Source organism: Bufo gargarizans, unplaced genomic scaffold, assembly GCF_014858855.1.
Source record: "Bufo gargarizans isolate SCDJY-AF-19 unplaced genomic scaffold, ASM1485885v1 fragScaff_scaffold_685_pilon:::fragment_4:::debris, whole genome shotgun sequence".
NCBI classification, from domain to species: domain Eukaryota; kingdom Metazoa; phylum Chordata; class Amphibia; order Anura; family Bufonidae; genus Bufo; species Bufo gargarizans.
In genome coordinates this window covers 164,543-183,772 of record NW_025334164.1, presented here as the reverse complement: position 1 = coordinate 183,772, position 19,230 = coordinate 164,543, and the positions used below count along the sequence as shown (strand labels likewise).

Genomic DNA, 19,230 nt, shown 5'->3' with positions numbered 1-19,230 from the left:
TAGATTACCCCTTTAATTTGTGGTTTGAACAAATTCTAGGGTCGGAAGTCAATTTAGGTGTTTGAAGTCATTTTCCGGTCTAGTGTGGACTCGGAATTTATTTTGCTGTATTGGGTCTTAAAAATGGTTAGGATACCCTGGATTAGGGAATAGTACATAAAGCAATTCCCCGCTTTATATTCTGGCAAAATCAAACAAGTGTTTTTTCCTCTGTGCAAATGAGAACATACTCTTTGGGTGTATATACTGTTAGTCATCATGCCTCAGCCTCATCTAAAATACATGGAAAAATATTAACAAACTAAAGTTATAATTTAGAAAGACAACAAGGACACTAGTTAAAGGAGAACTCTTCAATGAGTTGAATGTCACCTAAGTTACCAACACACCTATGAACAGATGTAAACGTAATTCAGTGCAACGCTTAATCAGAAGCTAAAGATCTTGTTGAATGTCACATAAAGCACTGGTGAGACGCTTGATCTTCTCTTCCATGGCCCTCTTACTGTTTGCAGTTTCTCGGAGTAGCTGGCGCATTTCTTCTTCTACTTGATAAACCTACAATGGTAAGGTAGGAAAAGCGTGAGTACGGCACAGACACTGAAATTAAGGCAGTATGTATAAAAAGCGTGACCGTTCACTCTGCTACATCTGTATCTTCTTTGTAAGGTAGCTACAGACACCAGATGGCGGTAGAGAGTCCTGTCACCGTCTCTCTCTCTATGAAATACATATAGGAGCGGACAGATCCTAAAAATCTGAATAACGCCAGCATGTACCTCCTGTTGGACTCCCTTCTGAATGGGACGGGACTATTTTAAGCATAATTTGAATTGGCAGTAATAGAGATTTGGGGGCTCTGATCTCCCTATACTGCAATTTATAAAATTAAAAGAGGTAAAACAGCAAGGTCTAAGAGACCGGTGCACTGCTCGAGGTTTATTTCAAAGCAGTGACAATCAAAATTTGTGGCCTATCCCAAGGACAGAATAGGCCATCAATAAATATTCCTGGGAAATCCCTTAAAAGGGCATCTGTCACCACATACTACTATGTCAAACGGTTGGTAGCTGTCTATCCGCCATTGTAAGCAGAGTCCCATGATGTCTCTGGCATCTATATATGTTCCGTTGAACCTCTGAAAAAAAGACTGCCCATCTACCCGGCAGTCTCCATCCCTTTACTGCGTATGTGTAGAACACGATCCTGCGAGACTTCAATGACTGCCTGACCTGTCCATCACAGAGGTAAGGACGTGGCACAGAAGCCTCTGGGTTCAACAGCACCACCCTTGTTGCACTGAGGGGGTTATTTGCATGATAAAAACCCTATATTTTGTTGGATTGACGGAACATATGGAGATGCCGTAGACATCAAGTATAGCCATTGAGTTATTCACTTAATTTGTCCGGCTCACTGAGATGGACGCACGTGCCCAGTTCCATCCTTGAACTGCCACCAGCTGCAGCAGAAAGGATCTCCCTCCCCGAGAAAGGGTACGCCCCTGAGATGCCAGCCTGAAACACTGTACATCTAGAAGAGAAATTCGAGCAACGAATGAGATCTCTGGACCCATGTGAGATACAGGGCCTGTTCTAGATTTATTAGAAAGGGACAGTCATGTTCTGATTTTCATTTTTTACATTATTCATGGGATAACCCCTTTAAGGCTACGCAGAATGAAGCAAGACGGCTACAGCTACATCTTAGGGTCCATTCACACGTCCGCATTTTGCGGACCGCACATCGCCGACACTCTCAAAGAAAATGCCTTTTCTTGTCTGCAATTGCGGACAAAAGTAGGACATGTTCTATTTTTTTGCGGAACGGAAGTGCGGATCCGCAAATGCGGATGCAGACAGCACATTCCGGCCCCAATGAAAAAAATGAATGGGTCCGCAAAATGTCGGAACAGATGCGGACCCATTTTTTGCGGTCTGTGAATGGACCCTTATATTGGTGCAATCAATAGCGATAACCTGAAGGAAGTTCAGCTGACTGTATTGTAGTTTGCTTTGGTTGCTCAATCAGGGTAATATCGGCAGGATCTAAAGGTGGATTTAGGCAAACCAATAATCGTCCAGATTATCGTGAACGACCGCTCCTGCGAACACTCGTTCCCGATAATCTCACCATCTAAATGTGGCGCAAATCTGAACAAGCAAAACGCTGGTTCATCAGGTGATTTTGTCGCTCGTGCAGGCAGTCCAATCATCTTTCCTTGGCAGCAGATCGTGCGGTCTCAGCAGTGATCTGCTGCCCAGAAACAAATGATTCTATAGCTGTAGCCATCCCTCGTCCTCATACTGTGAAGGAGATCGCGCCATGTAAATACAGCAGTCTCCTTCACTGAACGAGCAGCCGAATGACGGGAAGGAAAGCTTCCTTCCCGACCATTGGCTGTAACATCGTGCTTTTAGTGCTGCAAAGAGAAAAATAGGCTGAGGCTCTCGGTGTGATCAGTAGGAAAGTAGTCACACCCAATCAACACACAAGATAACACAGCACTGTAGTTGTCCGATCCCTCAAAAAAGAGACATAACAATTCAAAGCCCCTGCATTCCAGCACTGAGGGTCCAGTCCTCGCTGCTCATAGAACCCATAGGGCCAGAAGTGCCAATCTCTTGTCCATGGTCCAGCAATGAATTGGCCTCATCGGTGACGTGCTACAGAGCAGTACGTGACCATAGGGGCCCCGGGGGGATTTATTTTATTTTTTTTCCCCATTTTGCAGTTGGCTATTTGATTTTTACATCATATCCCCATAAATATAAAAAGTTTAGAAACTTCAGAAGTAGACAAACATAACATCTTGGCCGTTACTTTGAACCACCAGGAAGGTTTGCTCCAAGCAGGAGGGCAGAGGTGCAAATAAAAATGGCAGTGTAAAAAGAGGATACCTCCAGTCCAGACTGTTGCAATCCTTCTCATTTACTGATATGAGAACAATGAAAAAATAACGTATAAGATGGCCAGAGAACCAACAATACATGCAGCTGTGGTAATAAAAAAGTCACTAAAACCTGATCAGCTCCATCAGTCAGAATATAACCACCATTAGGTGAACATGTACGGGGGTCTGCCAGCAGCTGAGGTTCTCATGCAGCAACGTTCTTCCTGCTCCCCGTTTAGTAGACATGCAAGCTCAACTGAGCTAAGCAGGCATGTGTATGAAGGGGTGAGGAGCAATAGTCTTCTGCCCAACAGCTACCCTATGTGTATGGCCAGCCTATGACTGTGTATGATTGCTTCCACCTTACTTCTTCGGTCAGTTTTAATGTGCCGTCCGTATTACAGTTCAGTTGAGTAGAGACTAGTGTTGAGCGACCCTGTTTTTTAAGTTATGCGTCCAAAGTTCAGGTTCGGGTTATTGAAGAATCCCGTTAAGGATTCCAAATTCCGTTATGGTCCATGGTAGCAGAATTCATATCTGGATTCTTCGATAACCCGAACCCAAACTTTGGACGCAGAACTTAGAAAACAAGTTCGCTCAACACTAGTAGAGACGCAGGAGGTGTGAGTATTGTGGTCCTTATCCAGATTCTAAAACGCACACGCAGTGCAGCTATCTGAGAAGGTGAACAGTTTCTGCAGAGCGTCTCCTATTGCCGGTCTTTGATACTGATAAAGCGTAAAGCCGACAACATTAACTTTATACACAGCAGCAATTTTTACCAACACGATCACTGTTGCTAAAACACCAGAGCTCAGCTGCTCAGAAACAGCCATATGCTAATAAGGGGGCCCCAGGTAGGTGCAGCTTTACCCAAGACCAGCGCCCCTTATTGACAGAGTCGGGGACTGTGGAGACTCTCCATTTTCTATTGTTTAGAATCTGAAACTCAGAATGGTTTCTGTGCGCCCATAGGCCTCCTGCACGCGACCGTATTCGGCATAGCTGCAAAATATGGATGCAGTCCGTGTGCATTCAGAACTTTTAGCGGGCCCCATTGAAGAAATTACTATTCTTGTCTGCAAAACGGACAAGAATAGGACACGTTCTATAATTTGCGGCACAACTGCACAGATGCAGACAGGACACGGATGACATCCGTGTGCTTGTATGCATCCCCATAGAAATGAAGGGGTGCACATTTGATCTGCAAAAAATGCGGATCGGACGCGGACTGAAGATACGGTCGTGTGCATGAGGCCTTTACATGAGACAGTCCAGCTGCATTTTATAAAATAAGAGGAGTCGTCCACAGCAACCACCTGGATCAGTGATGGGCTAATAACTTGCCACTAATAAGTAATAGCCTGCAGTATTTGAGGCCAAATAAAGTCATCTGATGATCGGGGACTTTTTTTTTTACTGTAAAATTTCGAATCTCGAGGACAAATAAAAGGAACATAAATCATCATGGAGCCCACAGCAAAAGGCTAGGTAACACAATACACAAATATTTCCTTCCTTTGTTGCCGCTGTGATTAGCAGACGCCCAGCTTCAGAGCTGCCACTGTGCAGGCGCCGTTCCTGGCAGCACCTGCACAGTCAAGCAGAAACTCTGCCTTTACTCTGCCAATCGAAGCAGCTGCTAAGGCAGCAAAATTGTTGGGGCCGTGCGAAATGTCCGGCCCTGTCAATTTAGAGGCAGGTGGGTCTTCTTCACCTGTGGGAACAGACCCTCATAGGTAAAGAAGTCCTGTTGATGAGACAAATCGATTTGCTTGTCTCTAATACAAACACTTACTTTTTCATTGGCTACATCAATTTCCTTTTGCTTCTCATTTGCTACTTTGACAAGCTCTGCCTGATGAGCCGCCAGAATGGACTCCAACTGTCTCCGAAATGCGTCATCCACGGAATGAAGCTTCTCCATCACTACCCTGTGCACACAGAGATCAGTGGTAAAAAGGGGAACGGGGCACATGGGAAATATTTGTGAGACTATTCAACAGGACGTTCTTCACTAGTGACAAGTGGAGAACGTATTACTATCTCTGCAGATTGTGAGCTCTTGGGATCCCCTTTATTTGAATGGGGCTTGGAGAAAATCATGCACCTGCTGCAGACACAATCCTATTCACATGTACGGACTGGTGACTCTAAATTTGTGCATTGAACTAAAGGAAAAAAACAAAACAAAGACCCAATTGTGTAATAAACAATGAGGTTATCCTTCGTCACCCTGTGTCACCATTTTGCTGTGGCCATCTTGACTTACAGTCACTTAAACTCCACATAAGGTTAGCTACCATTTAGATAAAGAGGTGGGTTTCACTGCCTCGCTACAGTCTCTTTAAACTGAAATAGCACTTTACTTACTTATGGTTTCGAAGGCTTTTGTCTCTATCTTCAATCAGTTTCTTTTCCTTGGCATCAAAATTTTCTTTCATCTGCCTGACTTGCGTTTCCAGCTGGCTTAGTAATTCTGCTTTATCCTGCCACTTCGTATTCATTGCACTGTGAACAGAAAGAGCAAATGCCTGAAATGAGCCCAGATTCCACATCAAACAGCACAAGCTGCATTTAGTAAAACCTCTGCTCTGGCGGCTGCCTAATCACCTGTAAGCCTTCTTCACATCCAGCAGCTCGGCCTCCTTTTCTTCTAGATGAAGCTTGATTTCCTCCTTTCTCTCCGTTTGCCTTTCCAGCTTCTCCTTCACCTCCTGGAATTGTTTCTCTCTTTCATCGTTTTGTTCTCTTAAGGTCCTCTCCATCTCCAAATTTTCTGCACGTAATTTTCTTATGCGTTCATCCCTTTCCTGCAATCCCTGACAACAGAAAGCAGAGAGAGAATGAGTCAAACCATGTTAAAGGGAACCTGTCACATTGAACATGGTGTCTGAGCTGCAGGCAGCATGAGATAGAGCAGGAAGAGCTAAGCAGAAATATATGTCGTTTTATGGGAAAAGATTCAGTAAAACTTGCAATTTTTCCATTTAAATTCCTGCTCATTCTGGGCTTCGAAGTCTAAGAGGCGGTCCTATCATGGATTGAAGTCAAGGAGGCGGTCCTATGAGTGAAGTCAAGGAGGCAGTCCTATGAGTGATTGACAGCTATCTGTGTATACACAGTCATAGAGGGAAGGCTGTCAGTCACTGATAGGACCGCCTCCTTGACTTTAGTCACTGATAGGACCGCCTCCGTAAGTCAAGGAGGCGGTCCTATCAGTGACTGACAGCCTTCCCTCTATGACTGTGTATACACAGATAGCTGTCAATCCCTCATAGGACCGCCTCCTTGACTTCAATCCCTCATAGGACCGCCTCCTTGACTTCAATCCCTCATAGGACCGCCTCCTTGACTTCAATCCCTCATAGGACCGCCTCCTTGACTTCAATCCCTCATAGGACCGCCTCCTTGACTTCAATCCCTCATAGGACCGCCTCCTTGACTTCAATCCCTCATAGGACCGCCTCCTTGACTTCAATCCCTCATAGGACCGCCTCCTTGACTTCAATCCCTCATAGGACCGCCTCCTTGACTCCAATCCCTCATAGGACCGCCTCCTTGACTCCAATCCCTCATAGGACCGCCTCCTTGACTCCAATCCCTCATAGGACCGCCTCCTTGACTCCAATCCCTCATAGGACCGCCTCCTTGACTTCAATCACTCATAGGACCGCCTCCTTGACTTCAATCACTCATAGGACCGCCCCTTGACTTGAAAGCGCAGAATAGGCAGGAATATAAATCTATAAATTATACGTTTTACTGGATCTTTTCCTATAAAACTATATATCAATCGGATCTGCTCAGCTCCTCCAGCTTTATAAGACCATGTTTAACGTAACAGGTTCTCTTCGAACTTCGGGCTGGGTGATTGATCAAATTTATTTGATTGTTATTTCACCGACTATCGATTCTGATTTTATAACAATTGTGAAACTGATATTAGGTCAACCCCTGAAGGTTGGGCTAACATCGGACCTCATGAGCACCGCACTGACTAATAGCATGCTGCATGAATACCACTGCAGTGGGCTGGATCACAGATAACACCAATCATCAATATCTGATCAGTGGGGTACGACACCCGGGATCCCAACTGATCAGCTGTTTGGGTACTCGGTTCTCTCAGCTGACCAAGCACGGCGTCGTACATTGTATAGCGGCTGTGCTTGGTATTGTAGCTCACCCCCATTCTGCTCCTAGCCCATGTGACTGACGAACGTGGTGTCACATGGCCAAGGCAAAGCCGCGGCGCTACTGCAGAGGATAGGTCATCAGTAGAAAAGTCTTGGAAAACTCCTTCAACTCTATGGGTCAGTATGAAAATGGTGTTAAATTCATATAGTTTTTTCTGTTTTACAACTTTTGCACAATAAAAACACTTTTTAAAAATGTTTTTGCGTCACCATATTGTGAGAGCCATAACTTTGACTTTTCCATTGACGGAGCTGTGTGAGGGCTTTTTCCCTAGTGAGATGAGTTGATGTTTCCACTTTTTGATTGTGTCCGATTCCATTTTTAGGTGGCACTTTATTATTCTTGTGACATCATAAATACTTTTTACCGGGAAAAGTATATATCTTTTTGTAAGTGTATGTAAACTAAGTTTTAACTAAACTGTATTAAATTCTATTCTAAATGTACTAAAATAATAATAATGTGTATTACAAAAATTATTATTATTTTTTCTAGGCATCCGAAGTTCAGGTGCCTGTCGCGCTTCAGAGTATGAGAATACACATTCCCCTGGGGCTGAACGTTGTACAGGACAGATAGACATCGCTCCTCCGCCCTGTACCGGTGCTGCTCCGCTAAATCTTGGCAAACATGGGCAACTGTAAGTCAGACTTTAGCAGAGCGGGCACAAGCAGGACAGCGATGTCTTATGTGAGCTCCTGTCTGCACCTATCTCCAGAATAGTTCAGCTCATAAGAGGTGGCCGCGCTTATGTGGTGCGCTCTCCATTCACTTCTATGGGAGTTCTGTGCATGCGCAAGACTCTCTCCTTCACTTTGGGGGTCCTGTTCTAGAGATAGGCGCGTGTCCCAGAGGTATCGGACATTGGTGTGTGTGCGATGGGCCAACCCCTTAAAGCCATGTATTGTCCCATGTGTGGAAAAGGAATGACATTTGTTAGGACCAGAAAAAATGGGCTAATGGGGATCCACAACAGAAGCCAGATACCGTATTTTTCACCCTATAAAGACGCCCCCCCCCCCCCCCCCCCCCAAAAAAAAAAAAAGTGGGAGGAAAATAGCAGTGTGTCTTATGGGGCAAATGCTGCATTTTGCCCAATTTTCTATTATATGCTGCGCGGCGGGTGTACCAGCTGAGAGGGAGGAGGGGCTGGGGGCCGGCATCTGGTTTTATGACAGCGTGGCCCGTGCAGTGACTGTATTCTACAGTCACTGTATATAATCTCTGCTACTGAGCGCTTGTAAGTACCGTAATACAGGCGCTGATACCCACAATTTGTATACATTAACAATGCCTACAATTACAGATACGAATATATACAGTGAGCGGGGCCCGTGTAGTAGAATACACTCGCTGCACGGGTCCTGCTGTCATTATAAAACCAGATGCGACCTCCACCCCCTGTATTGGGAGTCATTCACACTACAGGGACACTGTTATGGAGGGGATCTGTGGATGACACATAGCATAAGGTGCTATATATCTGTCATCCACAGATTCCCATAACAGTGCCACCCAGAGACCCCAATAAGAGCCATCCAGAGATCCCCCATATAACAGTGTCACCCACAGATCCCCCATAACCTTGTCACAGTGTCACCCACAGATCCCCCATAACAGTGTCACCCACAGATCCCCCATAACAGTGTCCTCAACAGATACCCCATAATAGTGTCATCCACAGATCCCCCATAACAGTGTCATCCACAGACCACCATCAGTTCAAAACCCACCAAAAGCACATCTTTTGGTTCAAATTTTTTTTCTTATTTTCCTCCTCAAAAACCTAGGTGCGTCTTATGGGCAGGTGCATCTTATAGGGCAAAAAATACGGGTACATGAAAAATAACCACTGATAAATGGCAGAAAGTACAGGACAAGTCCGCTGTGACCCATAAACACTAAAATACCAATGTACTCACTTCTTTCAGTTTCCGGATGGTTTCGGTTTGATCATCCACCATTTTACTTTTGATTCTCAGGGCATCGTTGTCTCGTTCGTTTTGCTTTTTCAACGTCTCGATCTCAGTGGAAAGGACTTCAATTTTTGCTTCAAGCCTTCCTCTGTCCTGGGCCAATGCAACACCTACAAAAATAGTTTAGTTTATTCAATGTAAGGGATTGTTCCTTAATGGGTTCTACACCTCCTCCCCCCATCACTCCAGGCTGGACCTATAGAGGGAAGCATACTTACCTACTCCCTGCTGCCTAGTTCCAGCTCTTTCCGTTCATGGAGATCCTTTACCCGCTTGGTATGCTTTGGCATGCTTGAGGGCCAAGCGCGCCGCTGCAGCAGTGACATGTCCCTCAAGCGGAACGTGACCCAGTGCCATGAATGGAAGATACTTGTACCTAGTTGGGGGAGGCAGATGAGTGTGCTTCCCTCCAAAGGTCCAGTGGGGAATGGGGGTTTCAGGAAAAGGGCCCATTCACATAGTAGAATTTCCCAGCATAACTGCAGCATGGACACCGCGCCAAGTCGCCTCCGATTCCCATTGGGAGCCAGCGCTACTGTTCACCAGCTGGCTGTTTAAAGCTGTAACAACGCCAAGAAGGGACATGTCCCTTCTTGGTGTAGTGTGAAGACAGCCGCCGATGGTGTCCGTTAGCAGTTTAGCTCCTTTCAATGGAGCCAAGCTGTGAGCGGGTCCGCGGCATCCAAAGTGAACCAACCATGGTGGTTTCTGCCACGTGTGGAGGGGCCCAAAAAGTGAATTTATTGTATAATGAGAACTTTCTAATACACTTTGAGAACCAATTTTTCACAGATTCATTCTACAATTTAATGGGAGCCTTCAATAAAAGTAGGTATATGGTCATGTGATGGACACACAAGACCCGGCACCGATAACTGCACTGCTGTAGGTTCATATCACATTTTGACATAAAGCTGAGGTTCTATTCACATCTCACTCCTTGCTTCTGGCGGAGGCATATGCTGGGCATATTCCCAAACATATACCTCGAGTGGAGGGCTGTGACGCATGCCACTGTGTTTGGCATATGGCCTCCATGTGATGCTAAATGTCTCCTGCAGTAAACACAAAACGAATGGGCAGTTATGGCATTCCTCAGTGATAATAACTGATCATTGAAGGTTAAAGCTGGACCTGCGACAATCAGCTGATTCCTACAAAAGCTTCTATTTAAAGGGCATCTGTCAGCAGTTTTGTATCTATGAAACTGGCTGGCCTGTTACATGTGTCCTTGATAGCTGAAGGCATCTGTGTTGGTCCTATATTCATATGTGGCCGCATTACTGAGAAAAATTATGTTTTAATATATGCAAATGATCCTCTAGGAGCAATGGGGGCGTTGCAGTTACACCTAGAATCTCATCTCTCTCTGCAACTGCTGTGCCCTCTGTACTTTGACAGGGCAGACAGTGTAAATGCCATCACACCTGGCCCTGGCAATCAAAGTGGAGAGGGTGCAGCAGTTGCAGAGAGAGCAGAGCCTCTAGGAGTAACAGCAACACCCTTGTTGCTCCTAGAAACTCATTTGCATATAGTAAAACATCATTTTTCTCAGTAATGCCTTCAGCAGCCGAGGGCACATGTAACAGGTCAGCCAGTTTCAGGTACAAATCTAATGACAGATGCCCTTTAACATTAGAGCAGCCACTAACGAGCTCCTGATTCCTCCTGCGTTGTGGCTTTAGTTTATAAAGAACATGTCAGGACCTCAGTGGAACCAAACGGATCTCACTGGAAGTGAGTGGGGTTTGTTGGGCGATGTCTGCTGGTGACAGATCTGGCGCTATGACCAACCAAGAGCCAGAGCTGAACAGGGATCTGCACCTTGATGGACAGAGCCAGGAAGTGAAAACATCATCACGCTTGACCCTGTCAATCAAAGTAGATAAGGGTCACAGATGCAGAGAAAGCAGAACCTCTAGGTGTAATGGCAACTCCCCCATTGCTCCTAGAGGCTCATTTGCATATATATTTGAACATCATTTTTCTCAGCAATGCGGGCACATATGAACAAGGGGCCAACACAGATGCCTTCAGCTGCCAAGCGCACATGTAACAGGTCAGTCGGTGCCATGGGTACAAATCTGCTGACAGATGCCGTTTAAAAAGGACTGTCCTTGTGAGATGCCTTTAAGAACAAAGTATTCTAAGTTCTGTCACACTAAGGATTTCATGCTTTCACCTTGCTGAGATAGCTCTTGTCCCCAGATTTTCCTTTCGGCCTTTAATCCATCGATCAAGGACTCCTGTGCTGTGAGTTGTGAAATAAGTTTGGATTTCTCTTGCTTCAGTAGCTCAATCTGAACAGTTTTCCGTTTTTCTTCTTCCGCCAAAATTTCCAGGTTGCGTATTTTGCTCTACAGAAATAGTAGGATTAGTGCTGACAACTGTTCACTGAATAATATGTAACGTTAACCAATTTTACAAGCATTGAATACATAACATTGAAAAGATGATGGGCTATACATATCTGTGATGGGGCAGCATGGTAACCTACATCTCCGGTACAGTTGTTGACATAGCATGGAAACCTACCCAGATCTGATCATGAAAAAGGTTCTGTAATGGATCCCAAGCACCTGTGTCATCAATAAGCCATCCATTTCATCGTATGTTCTTAAAATGTAAGGTGGGAATCACTAGTGACACTGCAGCACAGCGTCCTGTCCCAGAATACTGAGCGGAATGGGCTGCTGACAGTAATAAGTTAAGGTTGCATTATACAACCCGGCGGCAATCGGCGGCTCGCTATTACATCGGGAGGAGCGATCGTTATGCCATCACTCGTCTCCGTGCTGCCTAGTTGTTTGCCGGCAGCAAATCGTGATTAGACGCCGCCATCTGCTGCCGACAACTGAAGATTTTTTAAAACATTCTGAAAAATTCCAATTATCCGATAAAAGAGCGTTTGCTCTAATCGGTGCAAGCTGGATCATAACTAACGAGCATTCCTATGAACAGCCCAACCATCGCCTGGTGAAATACTGGCTTTACTGCTTAGCCGACTGGACAGGCTACGCAGCATATTATGCAGTGCATCCTGGTAGTGACTTCACCTGATGTAGCATTTACCATTCGGGGGGTCTGGGTCACCAGGTAAAGCTTGAGGGGGAAAAAGAACCCGTCCACCTGATCAAGATTTGTATTTTCTTTTTTTTTTTTTTTTTTTTTTAACTGCTGTGATGAATTTCCTGACCAATATCTGAAATACTGATGAGACCGGCTACTCCACAAGTTAAATGTGGATAATATTAAAAGAAAAGCTTACTTTCAGAGAACTTATGGTTTCTTGCTTTGCTTTAGTGATGTCCGCTATCCTGGTCTTCTGTTCTTTTACCATGGTGGTGAGCTCCTGAATTAAACTCGCTGATTGCTTCGCTTTCAGACGGCTGTGACAGAGCGCTTCTTTATGTTCTGCTAGCTCTGCCGTCACAGTGTCAAAGGCTTCTTTAACCTACAATATAGAGAACATTTATGTATGAAAACTCATCTAGAAATACTATGATTGCTAGACAACTAAGGCTGTGTTCACATCACGTTTATGTTTCACGTTTAAAGTTGAGAAAAACAGGATGGTGAAGGGTAGCAAACTGCAATTTCCATTCCGTGAATTCCAGTAACAAAAAAATAAATAAAAAATACTGTATATATATATATATATACTTTAAATGGTTACATGGCAACGGCAGTCTCAGGCATGCGTATGACGTAAAGGGATTTTCCGGGATTACTATGGTCTTTAACAGATAAGCTACTTACCTCATGTACATCTTCCCCATATATATTTTTTTTCCAATTTGCACTCTCCTGACCCGTTTTCTCCACATATACCATTCACTTTGATTTGTTTCCATCCTGTATGTAGCACTTTCTGTTGCTGTGGCCAACCAAACCCATGATGCACTTCTTCTCTCTGCCAAAGCTCCAGCACTGCCCCTAAGGGTACTTTCACACTTGCGGCAGGACTGTTCACCCTGTCGGATCTGTCATTCCGCTGTTTCGCCGTGCCGCCGCTCCATCCCAATTGACTATAATGGGGACGGGGGCGGCGCTCCGGCGCAGTACAGCAGTGCACGGCGAAAGGCCGCCGGACTAAAAGTCCTGCATGTCCGACTTTTTAGTCCTGCGGCCTCTGACCGCAAACTGCCGTACTGTGCCGGAGCGCCGCCCCCCCCCCCCCCCCCATTATAGTCAATGGGGACGGAGCGGCGGTCCGGCAAAACAGCGGAAGGACGGATCCAACAGGGTAAACAGCCTGTCGGATCCGTCCTGCCACAAGTGTGAAAGTACCCTAACACCCGGCTAATAGCTCCTCCCAGCAGCTAGCTACTTAGACACTCCCCTATCACTGCCCCTAACACCCGGCTACTTTATAGCTCCCCCCACCAGCTAGCTACTTAGACACTCCCCTATCACCTGGCTACTTTATAGCTCCTCCCACCAGCTAGCTACTTAGACGCTCCCCTATCACTGCCCCTAACACCTGGCTACTTTATAGCTCCTCCCACCAGCTAGCTACTTAGACACTCCCCTATCACTGCTCCTAACAACACCTAGCTAGTTACATAGACATTCTCCTATCAGTGCCCCTATTGCTGCTTTAACACACCCATGGATATAATATCACAGGAAATAGGAAAGAGTTGCATGTGACCATAGTACCCCCCCAAAAATGAGATTTTTGTATAACTTACCAGTAAAATCTCTTTCTCACTCTTCATTGGGGGACACAGGAACCGTGGGTACAGCTATGTCCTCTAGGAGGCACTGACACTAGTAAAAGCTGTTAGCTCCTCCCCTGGCAGCTATACCCCCTCCAGCCTGGAGAGAGCTTCAGTTTGTGTACAAGCAGTAGGAGAAGCAAGCCAACCAAGAAAAACACGTGGAATACCAACCATGTCAAAAGACCCAACGGGGTTCTAACCAGCAACAGCCACAACTGTGGCCGGACAACAATACTGGGTGGGTGCTGTGTCCCCCTATGAAGAGCGAGAAAGAGATTTTACTGGTAAGTTATACAAAAATCTCCTTTTCTCGCCCATATTCATTGGGGGACACAGGAACCGTGGGACGTCCAAAAGCAGCCCACAGGGAGGGAAAAAACCACAGACCCATGGAAGCAAGCGTCCCTGCAGGCATCAAGAACTGTCACCTGCAAGACCACGCGGCCCAAGGTAGGGACTGCCGATGCACAAGTATGCACCTGGTAATTTAATGTGAACATGTGTAAGGAGGACCGGTAGCCGCCTTACACAACTGTGCAGCCGAATCGCGATTCCTCCGAGCCCAAGAAAACGCCCACCGCTGAGGTGGAGTGAGCCGTGACACCTAAGGGCGGAACCCTTCTCCGGCGAGGTATGCTTCAGCACTTGCAGACAGAATCCAATGTACAATCGCCACCTTGGAGGCCGCCAATCCCTAGCAAGGACCCTCCAGAAGACAAAAGGGGATCAGTACACCGGAAGGGACTGGAGGCTGCCAATAATAATTAGAGCTCTGACAACGTCCAAAATGCAACTCCCTTCCGTCGGGTGTGAAGGAGAGGGACAGTGAAGGAAGGACAATGTCGTAATTAATATGGAATTTAGAGACCACTTTCGGGAGAAGAAGGAATGGGCCTGGGACCGCCTTATCCTTGTGAAGAACCAGGGAGGGATTTGCAAGAGAGCACCACCAACTTAGGCACCCGTCTAATGGATGTGATAACCACAAGAAAAAAAACTACCTACTAGGACAGGAGCCAGAGTGAGAACTCCTGCAAGGGCTCAAGGGGAGGAGACTGGAACGCTGAGACAACCATATGCCAATCCCAAGGCGGTAAGGACGGTACGGAGGAACCGTATGTGCCATTCTCAGATGGAAGGTTTCCATGGGCACCAGGGAAACCAGAGGATGCTGGAAGCTTCCCCAGGACAGAAGCGCCAACACCTGACCCAGCAAGGAACTAAGGGCTAAACCAAGGTCCAACCCTGATTGTAGAAAGGATAGGACCGTGGGGAGAGAAAAAACGGAGTGAGGGGATGTCCCGGCTTTCACAGAAGCCCAGAAAGGACCTCCAGGTCCCATAATAGATCCTGGGCGATGCAGGCTTCCTGGACTGAATCATAGTGCGGATGACATACCCCTCTTCATGTCAGAATGGCGGCGTCAATAGCCACGCAGTCATCTAAATGCTGATGTAAGACCGGACCCTGTGAAGAAGGTAGACTCCGAGTGGCACGAGGTCGACTCCTAGAAGGAGAACGAGGTTGGCGTACCACGTGCGACGGGGTCAATCCGGAGCGACTAGGATTTGTCGGAATGTCCTCCATCCTGATTCTCCATAGAACCCTGGGAAGGAGGGGAAGAAACACGTAGGGAGGGAGAACTCCCGCCAAGGAGAAATTAGGGCGTCCACGTCACACGCTTCCGGAACACTGGTTTTGGAGAGAAAGGCGGGAAGCTTTTGTGTAGATATCGTTAGCACACCCAGACCAATGGAAGAGTCCCTGTAGAAGGAGGGATGTGGAGGGCGCCACAGCCCACCAGTTGGGACCGGAGCGTGCCTGGAATGGAAGGCCACCAAACGAATACCCCGTGCAATGCAGATGAGGGAAGGTAGTAACGTAGGAACTACTAAGGCATGCGAGGTGGCTATGAACCATGAGCCAAAGAGTCCACCACCTGACAAAAGTGCTGTGCAGTAAGAACCCAAGTATGTAGTGGTAACGCAATACCGCTCCTACAGTAGTAGCCAGCGCTTGCCCAGTCAGTGCAAAACTGAGGGGGAGACCTAAAACTATCCATAGAAGCCACGTACCATACTGCCTCAGTTAAGTAGAGCGAACCTTAAAAACTCTACCTGGAAGGGCACTGAACAGGCGCAACTGCCAAGCTAGTGCCAGGGTAGGACCCCTACCTGAGGGGAATGTCCCACTGCAGTGACCACGAACTCGAGCATTAGCGAAAAGCTGCACCTGTGGAGGAGAACAAGCTGTAGCAGCTAAACCAGAGTGCCAGCATAACCACTTCCCAAGAAGGAGTGGTGGATAGAGAATACAGAGTCAGTGAACACTCGACTCGCTGGAACGTACTCACCATATATGTGCAATGGTGTACGCACTACGTATTGATGCGGACAATATGATGACCGACTGGAACAACGGAGGCCCATAACTGATGCTAGGTAACCCCCTGCCCAAAACTAGCACCAAAGGAAAAGAAGGATACAATGAGGAATAGCCACCGTATCCATATACCACTAGAGAAAGAGTAACGGGCACCCGCGGGTACTGACCGTTGCCACGCCCGCTTGTGAACTAAGCAAAGGCACCTAGAGCCTTGGCGCAGGTGAATTGCAGCATCTGAAGACACTTAGTATTATTCCCCTGCTAGTGGATCACTTTGGAAGGGGAAATGTAACAGGAAGCACGGTGATGTGCAACAATCCGCCTATGGAAGCAGGGCCGGCGCTTCCATAGAGGCAAGGGGGGCAATTGCCCCCGGGCCCCCCGAGTCCTTAGGGGCCCCCCGCGCCCTTAGGGGCCCCCCGCGCCGGCCCGCAACTAACTTTAGGCAGGGCCGGCACTTCCATAGAGGCAAGGGGGGCTCTCTCCCTCCCCCTGTGCTGCTGCTGCCGCCGCCTCCGCCAATAAGAAGAGGGATGGGAGGAGGAGGAGGAGGAGGAGAGGCTGTGGCCACTGCGCCACCAATGAAGAAAACTGACCTGTAATACAAATACAGGAGGCGGGTGCCGGAATCAAATAGCCCCCACCGCTCATTGCACTCGCGCAGAAATCTCACCCATGTGAAAGGGGCCTAAGGGTGAATAGGACAAGGGTTCCAGCCCCTAAGGGGGCTAATAGTAAGTAAAAATAAAACACAAACACTAAGGCTACTTTCACACTTGCGGCAGTGTGATCGGGCAAGCAGTTCCGTCGTCGTAACTGCCCGTTGGAGCCACCGATCTGGATGTGACTGAAAGCATTTATGAGATGCATCCGGATGCGGATCCATCTCACAAATGCATTGCAAGAATGAATCCATCTCTCTGCTTGTCATGCGGACAGACGGATCCGTCTTGTATCGTTTTACACATTTTTACCGGCATGCGCAGACCGGAAGGACGGATCCTGCATTCCGGTATTTTGAATGCCGGATCTGGCACGAATACGTTCCTATGGGGAAAAATGCCGGATCCGTCCTTCAGGTAAGTCTTCAGTTTTTTTCGCCGGAGATAAAACCGTAGCATGCTGCGGTTTTATCTTTTGCCTGATCAGTCAAAATGACTGAACTGAAGACATCCTGAAGCATCCTGAATGCATGGGGATATGACGGATCAGTTCTTTTCCGGTATTGAGCCCCTGTGACGGAACTCTATGCCGAAAAAGAAAAACGCTAGTGTGAAAGTACTCTAAAATATTACGTTTAAATCCCCCCTTTCCCAATTTTACATATAAAAATATATACAATAAATAAACATATTACATAGCGCTGCGTCCGAAAAGTCCAAACTATTAAATTATAAAAAAATATCTCCTATGCGGTGAGCATTCGCCATTTTTTAGTCACCTTGTCACCCCAAAAAATAGGATAGGACTGTTCAATTACAGGCCGAACGTTTCATAAAATGCGAAATGCACGTGGCTTTTTTGCGTGGTATTGAGTATAGCAATACTTTTTTATGGTGACGAAAGCGAATCAAAATTTTGGTATTGAAACAACCCTACGCCGATCTGATCGGCGTAGCGTTGTCACAATACCAAAATTTTCATTCGGTTTCGATTTGGCGACTAAAAATTTTATTTGGCTCCTAAATATACAGTATACCTCTACACTGTGCCACACAATGTACAGTATACCTCTACACTGTGCCCCAAAATATACAGTATACCGCTACACTGTGCCCCAAAATATACAGTTTCTTCTGTAAAAGTCATCGAGTGTCATGGGGGGGGGGCCCTTATTGTTTTTCGCCCCAGGGCCCCATTTCACCTAGAACCGGTCCTGTATGGAAGGATAGCGTAACAGTCGGACCGTATCCAATGGTGGTGCAATTACCCCTACCTATGGAAGGTGGAATGCATACGGCAAGTACCTAAGCCAGTGGTAGAGAAAATATTACACCTATGAAGTGGGTTAATGCCCACGGCGAGAACTAGTGCATGTGGCGAGTCCTGTACTCCGTGGGAGTGCAATTAATGCACCTAAGTAAGGGGGTAATGTATACAGCACACATTGTAGCCAGTGATAATCTCATTGCGCCACCTAAGGAAGGGGCTAATGCATACGGCAGGTACTGAACCCAGTGAAGATGCAATTCCACCACCTACAGAAGGGGGAAATCCTACGTCTGGCACTGAAACCAGTGTTACCATACTTAGTCCACCTGTGGCAGGGAACAATGTATAAGACAAGTACTGCATCCTGAAGTAGTGCAAGTACTCCGCCTATAGAAGGGCGACAAGTACCGCTGGCCACCGTAGATGCAATCTTGGGAGATTGCTTCAGATTCATGTCTGGGTCTGAATCAGTGATTCTCCCCCCCCCGGACGGACCCTCTCCTGTGAGGGAGGGTGTGTCCGAGTGTGACCCAGGGAGGAAGGGTGGGGTTGCGAGGAGAAGATGTGCTGTGGTTCACACACGCGTAGGTCTACTAGGGATCAACCGATATTGATTTTTTTTTTTAGGGCCAATACCGATAATCTGTGAACTTTCGGGCCAATAGCCGATAATTTATACCGATATTCAGTGAATTTTAATTTTTCATTTATAATTAATATTTAGGTGTGTTTTTTTTTTACTAACTATTAGCCCCCTTAGATCTCTATCAGGGTGAATAGGACCTCACACTGTCCCTGCTGCTCTGTGCTTTGTGCACACAGCAGAAAGGGAGCTGACCATGGCAGCCAGGGATTCAATAGCGTCCTGGCTGCCATGGTAACAGATCGGAGCACCAGGTTTACACTGCTGGGGCTCCGATCAGAACTGCCATTGAGGAGGAGGGGAGAGGGGACCCTGTGGCCACTGCCACCAATGATTCATACTGGGGTTGGGGGTGCACTGCGCCACCAATGAAGATAACTCCACCAATAAAGATAACTCATTAATTCATATACAGGAGGCGGGAGCTGGCTGCAGAATCACATAGCCGGCTCCCGACCTCTATTAGTTGTAGCT

General features: G+C 46.8%; 1 protein-coding gene across 3 annotated transcripts in view; it reads right to left on the bottom strand.

Annotated features, from left to right (window-relative positions):
- The window catches only part of LRRCC1 (leucine rich repeat and coiled-coil centrosomal protein 1), a 68,691-nt gene continuing 49,461 nt past the window's right edge, over positions 1-19,230 (bottom strand). For all 3 annotated transcript variants that reach the window (XM_044273444.1, XM_044273445.1, XM_044273446.1), the window contains 7 exons: positions 12,341-12,526; positions 11,255-11,429; positions 9,019-9,182; positions 5,510-5,718; positions 5,270-5,407; positions 4,695-4,830; positions 1-558 (listed from right to left, as the gene is read on the bottom strand). In XM_044273444.1, the coding sequence (XP_044129379.1) occupies positions 436-558; positions 4,695-4,830; positions 5,270-5,407; positions 5,510-5,718; positions 9,019-9,182; positions 11,255-11,429; positions 12,341-12,526 (1,131 nt within the window). In that variant the 3' untranslated portion in view covers positions 1-435. The remainder of the gene's footprint in view (positions 559-4,694; positions 4,831-5,269; positions 5,408-5,509; positions 5,719-9,018; positions 9,183-11,254; positions 11,430-12,340; positions 12,527-19,230) is intronic.